Genomic DNA, 17,166 nt, shown 5'->3' with positions numbered 1-17,166 from the left:
TAAAAGCAGTGTACCGATGGCAAAGTGCACATGAGGTTTTATAATGTAAGCGAGACATATGCACGTATATTCTAATGAAGAATACAGAATTGAACGGCTAATTGATTAAAACCTAACAACTTAGTTTTTTTGACTTGATTCACTAACATTCAAACGCAACCTTATTTGTGTATATACCTTTCCCGTCTTGTATCGGACAATTCGACCTCATTGTCAATATAACCTGGATTATTCCGGCTGTTGTCAAATTTCGTTGATGGTATCTCACTTTTGAAGCATCTGTTAAACAAAAAAAAAAAAAAAAACCAAATTATTGTAAAAAGTGTCAGATTATTATCATACACATAATAACTGCAAAAGAATTTAATAAATGCTAATTTAACGACGGTTTTAGGATTTTGCTTTAAATACACAGCTAAACACTCTCCTACGCTTTCTAAAAAAGCCGACGAAGTGGTATCAATCAAGTGCGTACTCTCGCATATTGGTGCAAAATAAGTTATGATAATCATGAGATAATTATTTTAAAAGTAAAACAAATGAAAATCTAATTTCCAATTTCATTTCATATTCATATGAATCTTAATGACTTATTATTTTAAAGCCCTTAAGGATGTTATTTTAAAATTACTTGTTTGCAGCTAAGACAAAAAGTACAATAAATAACAAAGTCGTCAATAAATCATAATGATTATAATTATATTATAATAAACGTACAGTAATTGTTTTCTCCAAACTATGATAATGAATGCCAATACAGCTGCTACCAAAACCCCAACTACTGCTCCTGCTGCTAATGGTACAGGATCCGTTTCTGTGTGTAAGATAACGAATATTACGAATTTTTAGATAGCAGTTTTTTGTTATCGTTTGTTTATCTAAGTGAAAAGTAAGTGAAATTATTTTACTTGAACTGATTTTGCTGTTTTTGAATATTTGAAAACTAAAAAAAGTAATATTTAACCTATCCTCACTGAAGTAAATCGTGAATTCAATAACGTGAATAACACTACTTATGTGTATAAATAAATATGTAACTTTAAATTTTTACTTTTATTTTATTTTGTTTTTTGTTTGTTTTTGTGTAGCAAAATTGAAAAAAAAAGTTATAACTATTAGTTAAGATTTAATTTATACATGTACAAACATACTTGTTGATACTCTCTGGCTTAAAGTTTTAGTGTTGGTATAGTTATAGCTACTCGAAGTTACAATGACTGTGAAGTCACTTCCTGAATCAAGGCCTGATATTATACACAGTGTCTCAGTTGTATTTGATGCAGAACAATTCTTTTTTGTTCCCCCTAGTTGGATTCTAAATGTCGAGACACATTTTAAATCATGCGTGATCCTCAAAGTTATCGAATGTAAAACTCTTTTGGATATTTCTACCTTTGTTGGTGGACATGGAACTAAAACAAAGAGAACATAATAATTTGAATACTGATCTATATAATCTCTTTCCGGTATAATTGTTCTTAACCATACTTATAAACTTTTACTTGTTTTTGTCATGCAAATGCAATTTGTTTCGTTAGTCGAACTACATATAGTGCAATAAAAACTTGTGTGCTTGTGTACATGAGTACAATATTTATTTTATCTTAAGCTTATTAGTTATAGTTGTTTGAGCACTGATATTAATCAATACAAAATGCTTTGGACATGAGAAGATTAATTATGTAAAACACCTTCTTTGATACATGATATTATCAGTTTTTCATAAATATGGTAAAGACTAAAAAAGGAAACAAAGGTTATAGCGGTAACCAAAAGAATGTATCCAGGGACAAAGACCAGACACGGAAAACAGACTCACACAACAAAGAACATAGTATAACTAAAATCATATTTACAAAGTAACAAAAGCAAATGAGCAACTCGGACTCCACTAAAAACTGGGAGCATGGACCAGGTGCACCGGTAGGGTAAGCGTCCTCTGCTTTTCTAGAAACACCCGCCGAGTGCTCATAAAAAGTCAAGTCCAGGATAGACGAATGTTTAAAGGAAAACTACGACACGTTGAACGAAACAGTTTTCATGGCGCAGATGGATACACTGTAACGATCCATGAGTTCATGGTGACGGCCATAAAATTTTTGTAGTGATGACTTCAATCTTGTAGCAACATAACCCTACTGCAGAAGCCTATTTGTTAGAATTCTAGCGCGATACAAAAAGTCTGCGTAGTTTTGGCAAACTCTGTCATAACGTATGAGTTGTGATATGAACACGCCATATGCAGGTGCTGAAGGGATGTTGCCACAGATGAAAGGAAAGTTGACAATTTTGAATGAAAAGTCATCATGTTTGTCGTAAAATTAAAATTTTAAAAATTAGAATATTCTCCAATCATAACCTCCATCGGTTCTGTCAGGCCATTTTTAGTCATCTCAGTGTGAAATATGTGGACTATTGCGCTTACAAGTTAAACTTCGTTAACTTGAGGTATCCATGGATATATTCTAAAATTGAATTAAAAATTATATTCAGTTATTCTCTTATAACTTACTAGTTGTGTGGTTCAAAGAATCTGATCTTATTCTCTCCAAATGAGTTTTATAGTGCGCTTAACCTCCCTCTTCCATTGTGGCATGAGTATACCAGTGGTTATCAAACATTTGCTATAACCTTGGTTCCGTTGATTACTCTTGCATGCTATTGTCATAATCGGTAAATCAGCGGTCACTTCAGCACAAAGAACATTTTACAAAAAAAAAACAATCACTACTCATTGTTTTATAAGAAACTGAATATTTTCAATTAAGAACTGATATATAAAAAAAAACGTTTGTAAGAGACCTTCTAAGACGCATGTTTCCTTATACCGCTGATTCAAGAGTCTGTTACGCAGATATTAATGGCGTTCAAAGACAACAGATTAGTTAGTACTTGCTCTAGCGTAGCGAATCAATCGTGAATTACCATATGCATGAGATGAAGGATATTCCTGCACAAGTAAGGGCAAATTATGATATTAAAAACGAGACTTTTAACAATACATTATTTGCTTTTCTTAGAGAAGAATGTTGGTAGATTCCACCTGTTCGACATGAATTAAAGTATAAATTTTCTTAGATAATCAATACAATTTTACAAGCAGGTATACTAGGAAAAAAAGAAAGGGAATATAAAATCACTTACATTGTATTTAAACATTTTCAAGATTAAAACTGATATGTATGATTGATTCATCAAATTAACTCATTAGTGAAAATTTGGAAATAAAGTAACGTCATTTTTTAAATTTCAAACAAATAAGCCTTTTTGGTTTAAAAAAAAATTCCTGTACGGATTTTGGATTGAATGTTTGTTTTGATCATAAATTGTGTTGAACGCTATTGTCAACAAAATATTAAAATATATACATGTAAATCAATTCGCAATATGGTAGGCTACTTGAAACGACGTCGCATCAATACATGTTCATCCGATTTATTTATAAAAAATAACAACAGAATATTGTTACCAATTTCAAAAAGTTAACAGGACAACACCCGATGACACATGGCGGATACTTCAATTAACATCTTGGACAATAATTATATTCATGTGTTACCATGACCGGCAATGTCTGCAGATTTATCTCTGATCGAACAACTTTGGTAGGACCTATGACGACGTGAGAGAAATTGCTAGAATTCATTGGAAACGCTTGTAAAGCTCAAAATACACTTTTAGTAGAATAGAACAACATCCCTCAAGACTTTATATTGATTTAATATGACGTGTCAGGCAAGAGGCTGTCATACATAGTATTGAGTTGTGAGCTTGAATTTTGTTTTTATCTGTTCAAACTATCCAAAAAATGTGCAATATTGTTTCAAATAGAGAAAACGCAATCTTGGTCTCTTCAAACTAACCATGGCAGTAATATATTCTTATCAGATTTTGTCTAAGAAAATATAAATGACCTTACAACTATGCTACGTTTGTGCTTAGTATATGGAAAGAAAGTCGCTAACTCTAAGTCTCCGATTTCGATTTGAAGTTCAAATATTCTTCTTTAAATACTTTGTTAATCAGTTTCTCAAACATTTGGGTTTTATTCAAATAACAAATAAGAACATACATTCATTTGGTCGAATTGTTAAAGGAAAAAGGGGGTTAAAAATCAGGCGCTTTTGAAAAATATCTAGTTTTAAAAGTTCTGTAAATAGTGTCTGGTCCTTGTTTCCTGGAATAAATTTTTGATTTTCGCTACAATCTAGGTTCCCATGATTACTCTTACAACAGTGTATATTCAATCTACATAGTCGCTATCGCTTCGATAAATTAGAGTCGATTAGAGACGTCGTGGAATGGTAATTTATGCCATGTCGTATTGTCGGTTTGTTATGTCGGTTTTTGGTGTCATTTTTCACTGAAGAGAGTTTCGTCTCAAAGAAAACTAAAAAATAAAATAAAAAAAAACATTCAGACCGGAATTTCAAGGATTACTTACTATTTTAGCAGAAAATATTGGTGTGTAAAATCACAAACCCGACATGAAAGTCTTTATATATAAGGACATTTTCCAAAGACACTCTAAAAGAGATAACTGATACTCAATTATGACATATCTCGATATTCTTATTCATTAAAACTATTATGTTTTTCATTAAGACGACTTCCATTCAGGTTGGTAAATAACTAGTTTGTTTATGTGTGATAGAGTAATCAAGGTAACCAAGATTCTAGCGAAAATCAAAAGAATGTAATCCAGGCATAAAGACAAACAGATATACACAACAAAAAACATAAAATAACCAATAAAATACATACAAGGTAATAAATGTAAATGAGCAACTCGGACTCCACTAAAAACTAGGATCATGGAACAGGAGCCCCGGTAGGGTAAGCCACCTCTTCTTTTCCAGAAACACCACCAAGTTGCCAATAAAAAGTCAAGTCCAGGGTAGAAGAAAGAGGAAAGGAAAACTATGATACATCGAACAAATCAGTTTTCTTGGTGCATATGGATACAACGTATCAATCCACCAGTTCATGATAACGTCCATAACACATCTGTAGTGATGCATTTGATATTGAGTGAGTTGTGATATGAAACTCCATACACAGGTGCTGAAGGTATGTTGTGTGCCTAACATTTTCATATATACTCATTCATTACTATAAAAAAATTCTGTAAGTGCCAAGGACGTAAATAATCGCCCATGTCGAAAATTTTCAAAATACTTTTGGCATTAACAAATAGATTGTAACTTTAATTAATATTTAAAATGATGAAAATATCGTATGCCGACAAACCAATTAATTTGAGTTGAATTTCGATTGAAACAAACCTTAACCTACACGAGTCAACATGTTGAAAATAACTGACTTATCCATGCCAAAATAATCAAGAATGAACTTTTGGTGATTAACATATTTATCTTTAAGGTTTCTCAACTTAATTACTTTGTCATCTTATCAGCTACACCAATGTTATAGTATAACAAATATTAAAGTCAGACTCAAAAATTATAGTTTAGGTTAGTATAATTATAATTAATTAGTCAAGGTACAAAAAATACCGATGATGCTTTATAAATGCTAACCTTTCAAGTCAGCATTATAATTTACGTCGATAGCTCCCGTCTTAAAACTTTCAAAGACGCGAAATTTAAGAGATCTGATTATTATTGGAAGACTAAAATACAAAACCGTTACTCCATGGCCCTACATCAATATTCATTAAGCATGGTCTGATCGTAATACATAGAAACCAAAGTTGAAAAAAAAGGATTGTAATGAAGTATTGCAAACAAGACATACATTAAATACCAAAAGCGCTAGCATTATGAATTTTCACAAAAAAATATCAGAGGTGAATCGGGGTAAGCATGTCCTACAGCTCTAGAAGTAACTGCCACATTGAAAGTGATTATATCCCGGTAATTGGCTAACAAAATAACGCAGCTCTCCATCAATATACAAAGCGTATCAATTTAAAACAAGGAGGCGATTCAAACATTTCGATATCATTTCATTCAAAAAAGAATCATGATTAAAAATGAAATGATGGATGGATTTCTTTTTTTTTGCAAATGCACAAATTAAATTAAGATAATCCAAAATCAACATAAAAATTGGACAAACTGCATATGAATTAGCGCTAGAGAGCATTGATCTTTTACATGATATAAAATAAATAACGTAATTTTGAAAGTGATTTACAAATGTATATCATTAAAACGAAATGGGTTTCGGTTATATTTAAGGGATTTTAATTTATTCATAAACGCGTAGATGAGCTTAAAAAATGGATTTGAATCGAAACATTTATGAGTATCCCGTTAAATTTTTCAGGGACGCCCTGTGAAACCAATGTTGTGTAACCATTCGTGGCAATAATAAGAGGTTATCCAAATCTTTCGTTGAGAGCGGCGATCGCTTAGATCTCTTAACTAAAACTGTTTGCAGACGATCCGCAACTTACAAATATAACGGGAGACTTTTGAAGTTTTTTTAACTAATGAATTCGAATATAACCTTTATCCGATGCCGGAATAAATGACAAGGGGTGTTTACCTCGGCATTGTGTACAATTAGACAAGATTTGGTATGATAAAATGAAGAGCATTGGAAATGAAAAGATTGAACTTATTTGGGAGAAGTTATTATTAATTAATCTTTCTTATCATCTTGTATTTAATATAGGATTAAAATGAAAGGTATACTACCAACTATGAAAATAAATAAATGAAGTCATTTAATTGGTATGGGAAACCAAATAAGTCTGCAAAGACTATGTGTTGCCTTTGCTGAGAAAAGCTTGAAATTGATTTTGTCAACCTTGAGAATTTCATCAAGTTAAAGTGGGTAAAGCATAACATCACAAACTCGATAATTGAGGGTTCAAAGTCAAATTCAGGCTTACCTCTCGATTCAAAAAAAAATGATACCAGTCATTTCATTTCTCCTGTTCAGACATTGTTTGGAACAATTTCAGGATGTTCTAGGTAGATCACCAGAATTTAAAAACTTGTATTTAATCTTTTCTAACGGAGAATAATATGGGTTATTCAAAATTAAAATTCAGGTGTTCGGCTTTTCCTTTCGATTTTGTTTTTTTTTAAGCGGAATAAGAAGGGTCAATGATGAATGGAATACAGATAATTGTGAAGTGAGTGTCAATCGGAGTTTACGATAAAAGTAACGATACCAGGAATTGGATAGCCAAATGAAGGCATCTTTTATAGTCGATATTATAGATAATACCGAAGTCAGAAAAGAGGCTTCTGTTTAAGATATATGCATGTTAAAAGCAGTTTTCAAACAATTATTGAATGGGAAATATGAAAGAATTTTAAGTGATAAATTGGGCAACAGGAAGTGCCAGCAACAATAAAAAAAACCTATTTTAAAACTTTATATACACTGACAAAATGCTACAAAAAATAACAAGTCAAACGATGAAAACCAAAGCTGACTTTTTGTGAATTGTGAAATAACAAAAGAAAGTGGGGGTGATAAAAGGAAAAAAGGAAATAGTTTTCGGTACTCAAACCGTCGATATGAACATCTTGTATATTGTCACATTTCTACTAAATCATAAAATGATGAAAACATCAAAATGTTCCTTAAGTTCTGGGAATTAACTGGGCAATTACAAATCAAGAAATTAATTTTAGAAGAGATGAAATTTATGAAACCTATCAAAAGTGTCTTATTTTATTTATTCGTGAACTAGATTGAATTTCAGCAACATTAACGTATAAATCCTGAAATGAATAATCAATGTTTGAAAGAATATGTGAAACGTGTTTCTAACGTGTACATGTAGTCTACAAATAATTACTTTCCCTCTGTCAACGATGATCATGGGACGGTTGCCTATACACACTTTGTGAATATAGTTATCTTAATACTTTCTAATTGTCTGTGTTACCTTCAGCTTTAAACATATAAATATTGAGTATAAAGTAGTTGCAACAAAAACTTACTTGTGGCATGCTTCAATGGTAACGTAGGATGGCTTAGTAAATTATGGAAAACAGCAATAGCTCTGATGTTTGTATAAAAATGTCCTGGAGAGAGATCAGTTCCTACCACCAATAAAGTTGAATCTTTGTTATGTGTGGCGTTGTAAATGTAATTCTTTCCTCCAACTTCCACTTTGTACGAATCAACCGCACCAGTGCCTTTCGTGACGTTAAATGTTATACTTGTGGTATTTTGTGTAACAGGTTGGATTGAAGGCATTGAAGGATCTAAACAAACAGACTGACTTCAGTATGCAAAAGAAGAATGCACAGCATACAAAACTAGGATGTATGTTTCAACAATTCTCTTTTTACGACAGTAATCAACCTTTTCATTACTTTTGAATTTTCACATTTTAGCAATAAAATTCAACAAATTAATTTGTAACTCACTTTTATTAGCTTTGAGAATGTTATAATCGAAAAGGTTATCACTAAGTGTATCGTATTTAAGGATTCTACAAAACATCACAAATAAAGGAATAAACTACAGTAAAGTTTAATCACATTTTTCTTGATTTTAAAAATAAGGCGTTTTTCTAATTGTTATTTCATATACTATGACAGGATTTCACCATGAATTTTTAAATATATGCTAGGGAATCATCCTTTGCCGTTAAATGTTGAAATGAAAACTTAATTAAAAGACAGTTTATATTTTATAATTAAAACCTATGTTCAAGTATACGTTACACAAGACAAAATTCTGAAAGATTATTTGACAAAAGGAAACAATAACAAAATTAAAGTAACAAAAATATAGATTTTGTTTTAATAACAAAATCTATATTTTTGTTATTAAAAACCAGTGAAAATCAAACAATGTTCAGCCGCACCACCATCCATATCTCCAAGTTGTTTAACAATTTAATGATTCGTTTTCTTATTTCAACTCCTTGGCCTGCTTACTTACTAAAGTCGGTACTTTAGTGACTCAAAATGTAATATTTGATGAATCATGTTGGTAGGTTTTATTAAACGCCGAAATGTTATTTAAAATCTATTAAATTGTTCGTATACCTTTAATGTGGTAAGCGCTATTGTTTTTTTTATACAACTTGTGCAGCTTAACATATTAAAACACTCAATAAAGATGTCTAACCATAGGAACTTGTCTCAGCAAAATTTATCCCGTGTACCTTATGGTAAGGATCTTCTTCTGAATCAAGTGCCTCTGTGTTTATATAACGAAGAAAACGTCTATGTTATCGCACCCGAGACGACTGGATTGACCAATTAAGCTGTTTATACAGAAACACTAAAAAACATCCAAAAGTCAAACCCCCAAAAAATGAAAAAAAAAAACAACAAAAAAACAAAAAACATCAAGTTATGAATGCATGCATTTGACATTTTGTTTATGTTTTACTTATGACTTATATGCATACGTAAAACACATGGCTAAATATTCATGACTGTGTGTATAGTGTGTTCATATATATTATATACAAGACTTTTAAAGTGAACACTCATTTACGTTCGCCCGTAAAAATGCGCATATGATTGAAAAGAGTAGATGAATACTTAAAACCGCATTCTGTATAAGGTAAAACAAAACGCTCGGTTTTCTCGCTAAATTTAACACCGGAGAACAGGAAAAAAAGGAAGTTGCTATTTTCCTTAAGTATTTGACAGTAGCATTTTACAGACCCTTTTTTTGTTCATGAATAGTAGTCACATATTGGCAATGACATATAACAGGATGTGATGCGTAAAAATGTCAGAAAAAAATATGTTGCGTAATTATAGCCCACGTCGATTGCGTGACAAAATAGACTAAACCAATGCAAAAAACAGTAAAATGTCAAGTTTTCTGTGAATTGTCGTGACGTCACAACAAATGGGTTTTAAATACGAATTCCGAATGTTTGATCATGATAATTTAATTCATGCTATTGAATTATATGTAGCTAAAAACCTAAGTATTGTCACTTTTACAGTAGACAAATAACAGATATGGTTAAAAGCGCAACGAATGCACCAGCGTATAACCTAAACATTGTACTTTCAGAGACCAAAAAGTCTTCAACAAGTGTGAACACACCTTGAAGTAAGCTTTGAAAGCCCCCGAAAGCAAATGTAATTAAAACCACGGAAACAAATCTATTACAATTCTTCAAAATGAAATTAAATGTCGTTTAAGACATAAATGTACATTGATGATAAACATCTCCTGACTGTGGACAGGCACAACGAAATCTATGGTGAGGCTAACCATCTTGCTGCCAAATGCAAATGGACATATATGTCCATCATCAGCTGGCTACTTAACGGACAATTATGTCCTTTTATTGAAACGAAGAGTGTGTTTATCTTCATATACCTAATTTATTGATGCATTAAGGTTTGATACAATTCATATTTGAATATTCAAATATATACCGTACACAAACATGACGACGTCATAAACGCTGTTATCACAATGAAATAATGTGCTAAAATGTCAGAAAGAACTTTGCAATGTCCTAGCTGAAAACTATGATAAAGAAATAAACGGTTTTGACCTACAGTCAGTTTTGATCATTTGGGCAACGGGCACGGTCGTGAGGTTTAGGATGTTGATTAGCCAGAAAATAAGATACGAATCACTCGTTCTTGACTTAGCAGGTATGAAGCCCCTTTACCGGTCAGTTAGTTCCTTTCGAGGCGGTCAAAGTTAACCCGAAACAACAAGTCCATATCTGTCAATTAATCTAGACAACAAATAAAGTATCTGTGATATATTTGTGATTCTGAGAAACATATACGATGATCGATCATTTCAAAATGTAGAGGTATCATTATCCAGATGAAGCCAAGACGAAGTTTTTTGTTGGTTTTCTCCTATATATAGATTTTGCGAAAAAAAAAACAGACGTTGTATCAAATCATACTTGCAGGACGGTAATCAAGTTTAATTATCCAACACGCAAGCGCATGGCACGATAGAGAGGGGAAACCATTTTCAGAATATGTGTAATTTGAATTTAGAAACTGTTCCACCTAGTCAGGGAAACATTTTGTAAAGTTTTAAACTCATTTCATTTTAGGTTAATGGTATTCAGAGGGAATCCTCATTTAACAAAAATACGTATCGATAGACCTGAACCGCCTTTTTAACAAATTAAGATTTTTTTTCAAAATTTTAATTGATAAATCAATGAATATTTTTTTAATGAAGGGAAACTCTGTGTAATGCAGCATGGTCATACATAGCCATAGTTTAGCAATGAATAAAATAATTATATAAATTACTTTTTGCTTCAAAAGGGACCCATGCGACAATAACAACGCAGCTAAATCTGAATTAGGTGCCTTTGGATTCATTTATTGATAACCAAACTTTTTTTAGAATAAATCTCAAAACATAAATCCATTAAAAATTGTAAGATTCAAAAAAGGATTGTCAAAAAAGGGTCTATAGAAATTGACAATTCTTTTAGTGTAGGTAAATATTCCTGAAAGATTCAATCAAGAAATAATGAGAGATCAGTATGAAAGGAAATAATACTTGAAAAGTTAATAAATCTTGATGATAGTTAGAAATACCTTTAAAGAAAACTTCAATAAAATGTCCTGAATTTTATTCTGCTTGACTTTCCATATACTTTATTCATAATCAAGATGTTAAAGAAAGTATTTTGATTGTAAAAGTGCAAAAATGTGGTACACATTTACCACTATATCACTGTATATCTTAGTTGTATTTCGTGTACATATGCACATTTTGGCTTTATGTGCATTATGTTCTATTTTATATTGTTTACGTCTTCCAAACAAAAAAGTGAATACCAGTATAAAATGACTAGCTACTGCAATTCAGAACTTTTAAAGCAGAATGCGACACAGGGTGCATTCATCAGATGTACTTATATACAAACAATTTATTCAAGTCGTTATTCAAGACATCCGTCTGACGTTTCTTCAATGCCTTATAATCATTTTTGACTTGACAAAAGGAAAACAGTATTTAATAATATAGGAATTTCAGTTCACATCAGACGATTCAAGTTTGTTTACCAACTTTAAAAAATAAATGTGTCTTAAGTGTATACAGTAATATGACATATCAATGGAACGGAAAGTAAATGACTTCACCAAAAAAAATTGAAAGCGAACGGATGAATGAAAGCTCCAATAAGAAAAGCGAACGCCATTAAAATGTAAAGTTTATAAAAAAAAATAAAATCCAAAAATTAAAAGTACAGAAAACATACGAAACAATTAAAGCAAACAATTGAACAAAAACTAAATGGTAAGACGGAATGTTTAAAACATATTGAAATTTCTGTTCATTAATCAAAGAAAGCAGTGAAAAGCTTGGTTTTTGAGTTCTGTCAGGCTGGGGTAGGGACGTTTGAAAGTAATTAAGAATTCCACACAAGAAAACAATTTGCAAGGAATGAAGACATTTGATATTGTAAAATAAAATAAAACTTCAGTCCTCTTACTGTTTTTTCTTTAAATTTTGTCACTTTTTACTGCTACTTATATTTTCCAGTTTTTAATTTCGACAATAGAGGCGTTCTCAATAATTCAGCTATCCAAACCCGTTTAAAAACTTTTATATCGATATTTGTATCGAATATTGATATATTTTTTTGGCATTATATGTACAGTTTTCTGAAGAAAATTGAACAAGGTATAATATTCAAACCGACAGTTATTATAAAAATAGGGTAAATTTTACGTCGTGTGAATTATTTGGTATGAATCTGATAAACTATGAAGAAACACGGCGCATTTCAAATTTATCACACTAGCCCACGGTCAGAATAGAGCCTACTGTTTAAGATAAATGCATGATAGAAGCAGTTAGTGTGAGAGGGAAACCAAAAGCATTGAGCTAAAAATGACGCAATCATTTTTTAGCTACCTTCCATACATAATAGAGACCTACTTTTAAACAAATATTGAAAAGAAAAATATGGAAGACGTTACGTAATACCTTTGGCAGCAGAAAGTGCATGCAACTTCAGTAGAAACTATTGCAAAACTTTATATACACTGAAAAAAATGCTACAAAACGTAATAGGTAATAAAGTATCATAAGAGTGACAGAAAGGTGCCAATCTATTGTACATTGTAAAATGATAACTAAAATTGGTGATGGGGATGCATATGTGGCATGAAAAACCTATAAGGCGGAATGATCGGATTTGTCTAGATCCAACAATAAAGGTTTTAAGTACTTAAAGAGTAATCAAGGGAACCAAGGTTATATCGGTAATCAAAAGAATGTAACTAATCCAGGGACAAAGACCAGACATGGAAAACAGACATACACAACAAAGAACATAAAGTAACTAAAATCATACATACAAAGTAACAAAAGTAAATGAGCAACTCGGACTCCACTAAAACACTGGAAGCATGGACCAGGTGCACCAGTAGAGTAAGCGTCCTCTGCTTTTCTAGAAACACCCACCGAGTTGCTCATAAAAAGTCCAGTCCGGGGTAGACACACCGTCGATAAGATCATGTTATTGGTTGACACAATTCTACTAAATCACCACAAGATGCAAACAAGAAAAGTTTCTTTTTTAAAGGTAATTTAATGGGGAACTACAAATCAAGAATTTAATTTTAGAAAAGACAAAAACTCATAGAACCTATTTAAAAGTATTTCTTAAAGTTATTCTTTACCTATTATGGATTTCAGCAATATGATATTTTAGATCGTGGAATAGACGATATATGTACATGAATATAAGAGGACCACATAAAGGTAAAACATAAAAAAAACTCTTAAGATGTAATCGTAGAAGCAATAAGACACTGGTTTTAAGTTTTACCACATCCACTTTCATCAGCAATTTTGCCATGCATTTTCTGAAACATCACAGCTGTTCCTTAATTGTATCATACGGACATTTAACATAAGGAACAATATTGAAAATACAAGTCTTTCCAGCACTTAAGGGTACTAAGAAGTTCTCGAATAAGTTAGTATCTTCGTTATATATTAATTTAAAAAAATAGTTTAAAATATTTAACAAGAAAATTGACACGTTCCTGTTCAATAGGACAAATTCTTTCAACGAACATGTTTCATGTTCTTTTATTGTATATTTTTCGTATATATACATGTCGTTAATATTATTATCTTGATATGTTTTCTTTGTTTGAACAAACTTCAGCCTTAAATAGAATGAAACAAAGCATATAGTTATTGCAACAAAAACTTACTTGTGGCATGCTTTAGTGGCATCGTAGGATGGCTTAGTAAATTATGGTAAACAGAAATAGCTTTGATGTCAGTATAAAGATGTCCTGGATTGAGATCATTTCCGACCACCAATAAAGTTGAGTCGTTGTTCTGTGCATTGTAAGAGTAATTCTTTCCTCCTACTTCCACTTTGTACGAATCAACCGCACCAGTGCCTTTCGTGACGTTAAATGTTATACTTGTGGTGTTTTGTGTAACAGGTTGGATTGAAGGCATTGAGGGATCTACAAATACAGTATGACTTCATTATAGAGAATGCATATATGTAACACAATTTTCTACGGAAACAAATCAAATATTTCACGTAAAGGAATTTTCGGTAAAAACAAACTATATATTTTGTTGGTTTTTTTTACCTGAAATTTGAAGAATCATCTTGTTGTGATAATAATCATCATATTTTTTTCCAAACAATCAAGAATATTTACGAAAGAATAAATTTTTTAAAATACTTAATTCCCATTTAATATTATTTTAAAAGGAACAGGTATGGTGAAAACAAACAATTATAACTTCGAATATAATTACCAATTTCAAATTGAAATGTTTCTCTTGTTAGTTCCTGTATAAAAATTGTAATCCAACACAGTATTTCCACGGCCCGACATTAGAAAAGTACAAATATAAATATACAATACAAATATGTGGTTTAAACAGGAAAAACATTGTGTCACAGTTATCAATATAGAAAATGAAAATGTTTTGATTGTGAGAAACAAACCACAAAAGGGGAACTAGTATAGAACTTTGTACGATTATGTATTGTGCAGACCACTCAAGATTGGAAAAAAACTATTCGTACAAATAAAGTAAATGAACAATTTCGACTCCACTAAAAACTGGGAGCATGGACCAGGTCCACCGGTAGGGTAAGCGTCCTCTGCTTTTCTAGAAACACCCGCCCAGTTGCTCATAAAAAGTCAAGTCCGGGGTAGACAAACGAGGAAAGGAAAACTATCATCTGTTGAAGAAATCAGTTTTCATGGTGCAGATGGATACACCATAACGACCCACGAGTTCATGATAACGACCATAAAACATCTGTAATGATGACTTCAATCTTGTAGCAACATAACCCTGTTCAAGAAGCCTATTTGTTAGAGTTCTAGCACGATACAAAAAGTCTGCGTAGTTTCGGCAAGCTCTGGCATAACGTATGAGTTGTGATATGAATACTCCATACGCAGGAGCCGAAGGGATGTTGCCACAGATGAAAGGAAAGTTGACAATTCTGAATGAAAAGTCATCACGTTTGTCGTAAAGTTTGGTCAATAGTTTTCCTTTACCATCGATTTCTAAGTGTAGGTCAAGATATGAGGCTGACTTCACAGTGTCTGTAATATCCTTTATCTCAAGTTCTTTTGGGTAGATGCGATGTATCAAATCCAAGAAATTAGAATTGTTTAAAGATAATACGTCATCTATATAGCGGAAACTAAAATTGAAGGATCTAGCCAACCGATATTCTTTCTTCCTGATCAGATCAGCTATAAAGTCAGCCTCATAAGAGTGAAGGAATAGGTCAGCAAGTAAAGGAGCACAATTTGTTCCCATTGGAATGTCGACCGTTTGTTGAAAAACACGTCCACCACACTGGACAAATATGTTGTCAATTAAAAATTCCAGCATTTTGTAAACATCTTCCTCTGTATATTTGGAAGATGATTTGGAATTATTTCTTACAAAGTAGGAGGAATCTCTACCAAGAACTATATATTTGTATCTAGGTGTACCATCTTTTTAAAAAAAAACAACGATGTATAATGTTTTTATGTCGGGATTTTAACTGAGTATGGGGAATAGAAGTATACAGTGTTGAAAAATCATAGGTTTTAATGCTATTATATTCAGATAATAGTCTTGAACTGATTGTCTCCAAAAGATCTTTCGAATTTTTCAGGATCCACATTGAATTAATACTACTACGGGTGTAACAAGTATTGTGGTAGGACTGTAGACCCTCTTTGACAGTTGTGAGTATAGAAGTTAAAAGGTTTGAAAGAGGTTTGGTGGTACATTTTGCAGATCCAGCTATGAAACGTTGTTTGTATGGATTTTGTGAAGTTAAAGAATCCAGCACATAGATGGTAAATCACAATCATCGTCCTTGGTAGAGAGACCAAGAGAGGATAGCACAGATTTATGGTTTTCCACAATCTCTTCTTTGGAGAGAGTGGTAGCAGTGTAGGTCTTATCACTGCTATTACTTTCTACGTCTACCTCTGATAATAAACATTGGATATAAAACGTTTTACAGACAAAAACGATGTTATTTTGGGCTTTGTCTGCTGGTATGACAACATATTTGTCATGTATAGTAGACAATGTTTTTACTACATCGGGGTCTTTGAAAACTGATGTAGCCTTGGCACTCATTGACCTACTTAAAACTTTCATTCGTTTCAAAATTAAAGACCTCACGGCCTTTAATTACTCTGACAGAGAATCAATGTCTTCTTGTTCTCGTTTTATCCATTTTCTTGCATAGTCCTCGACGGCATCCATAAGAACTTTAAAGTTATAATTCCAATTTATGGAGCGTGGTTCACGGTACTTGGGTCCTTTAGAAAGGATATTACGCAGAAATTCGTTTTCGATAATGGTTAAATCTCCCGTAACGACGTGACCAGAAGGACCACATTTGAATGGAGAGGTTTTGCAAGAACAGTCAGGTGGTTTAGCCTTGAAGTCCTCAATCTCGAGGTTCTGCAATAGCCTTTTATAATTGAAAATTTTGGATACTATGGGTGAAGTATAGGAATATGAAATAATTGGTATCGTTTTGTCTTTGAAATATGGGGGAATTTTGTTGGTAACGTTTTTGTGATGGAGGATGTTAGCCAAATTAATTGCATCTATACCTTTGTTGACAAACGGTAGTGGAAGAAATGATCGTTTTTCTTCATCTTGACTTTTCACACAAACTGGTTTAAAGAGTCTGTGGAAACCAATATCCAAAATGATGGCAACAAGTCTGTATAATGATGAGGT

The 17,166-nt window shown here is 32.1% G+C and overlaps 1 protein-coding gene across 7 annotated transcripts in view; it reads right to left on the bottom strand.

The window, feature by feature from the left end:
- The window catches only part of LOC148615302 (receptor-type tyrosine-protein phosphatase H-like), a 134,902-nt gene that overhangs the window by 29,724 nt on the left and 88,012 nt on the right, over positions 1 to 17,166 (bottom strand). For 3 of the 7 annotated variants that reach the window (XM_088590146.1, XM_088590148.1, XM_088590152.1), the window contains 5 exons: positions 14,136 to 14,399; positions 7,929 to 8,195; positions 1,152 to 1,412; positions 718 to 814; positions 178 to 279 (listed from right to left, as the gene is read on the bottom strand). In XM_088590146.1, the coding sequence (XP_088446272.1) occupies positions 178 to 279; positions 718 to 814; positions 1,152 to 1,412; positions 7,929 to 8,195; positions 14,136 to 14,399 (991 nt within the window). The remainder of the gene's footprint in view (positions 1 to 177; positions 280 to 717; positions 815 to 1,151; positions 1,413 to 7,928; positions 8,196 to 14,135; positions 14,400 to 17,166) is intronic. The other 4 variants (XM_088590151.1, XM_088590147.1, XM_088590149.1 and 1 more) reach the window with 3 other exon arrangements.

The sequence above is a fragment of the Perna viridis genome, chromosome 6, assembly GCF_037379345.1.
Source record: "Perna viridis isolate PV_CMFRI_1.1 ecotype Kerala chromosome 6, ASM3737934v1, whole genome shotgun sequence".
NCBI classification, from domain to species: domain Eukaryota; kingdom Metazoa; phylum Mollusca; class Bivalvia; order Mytilida; family Mytilidae; genus Perna; species Perna viridis.
This window is presented reverse-complemented; position numbering and strand designations above follow the sequence as displayed.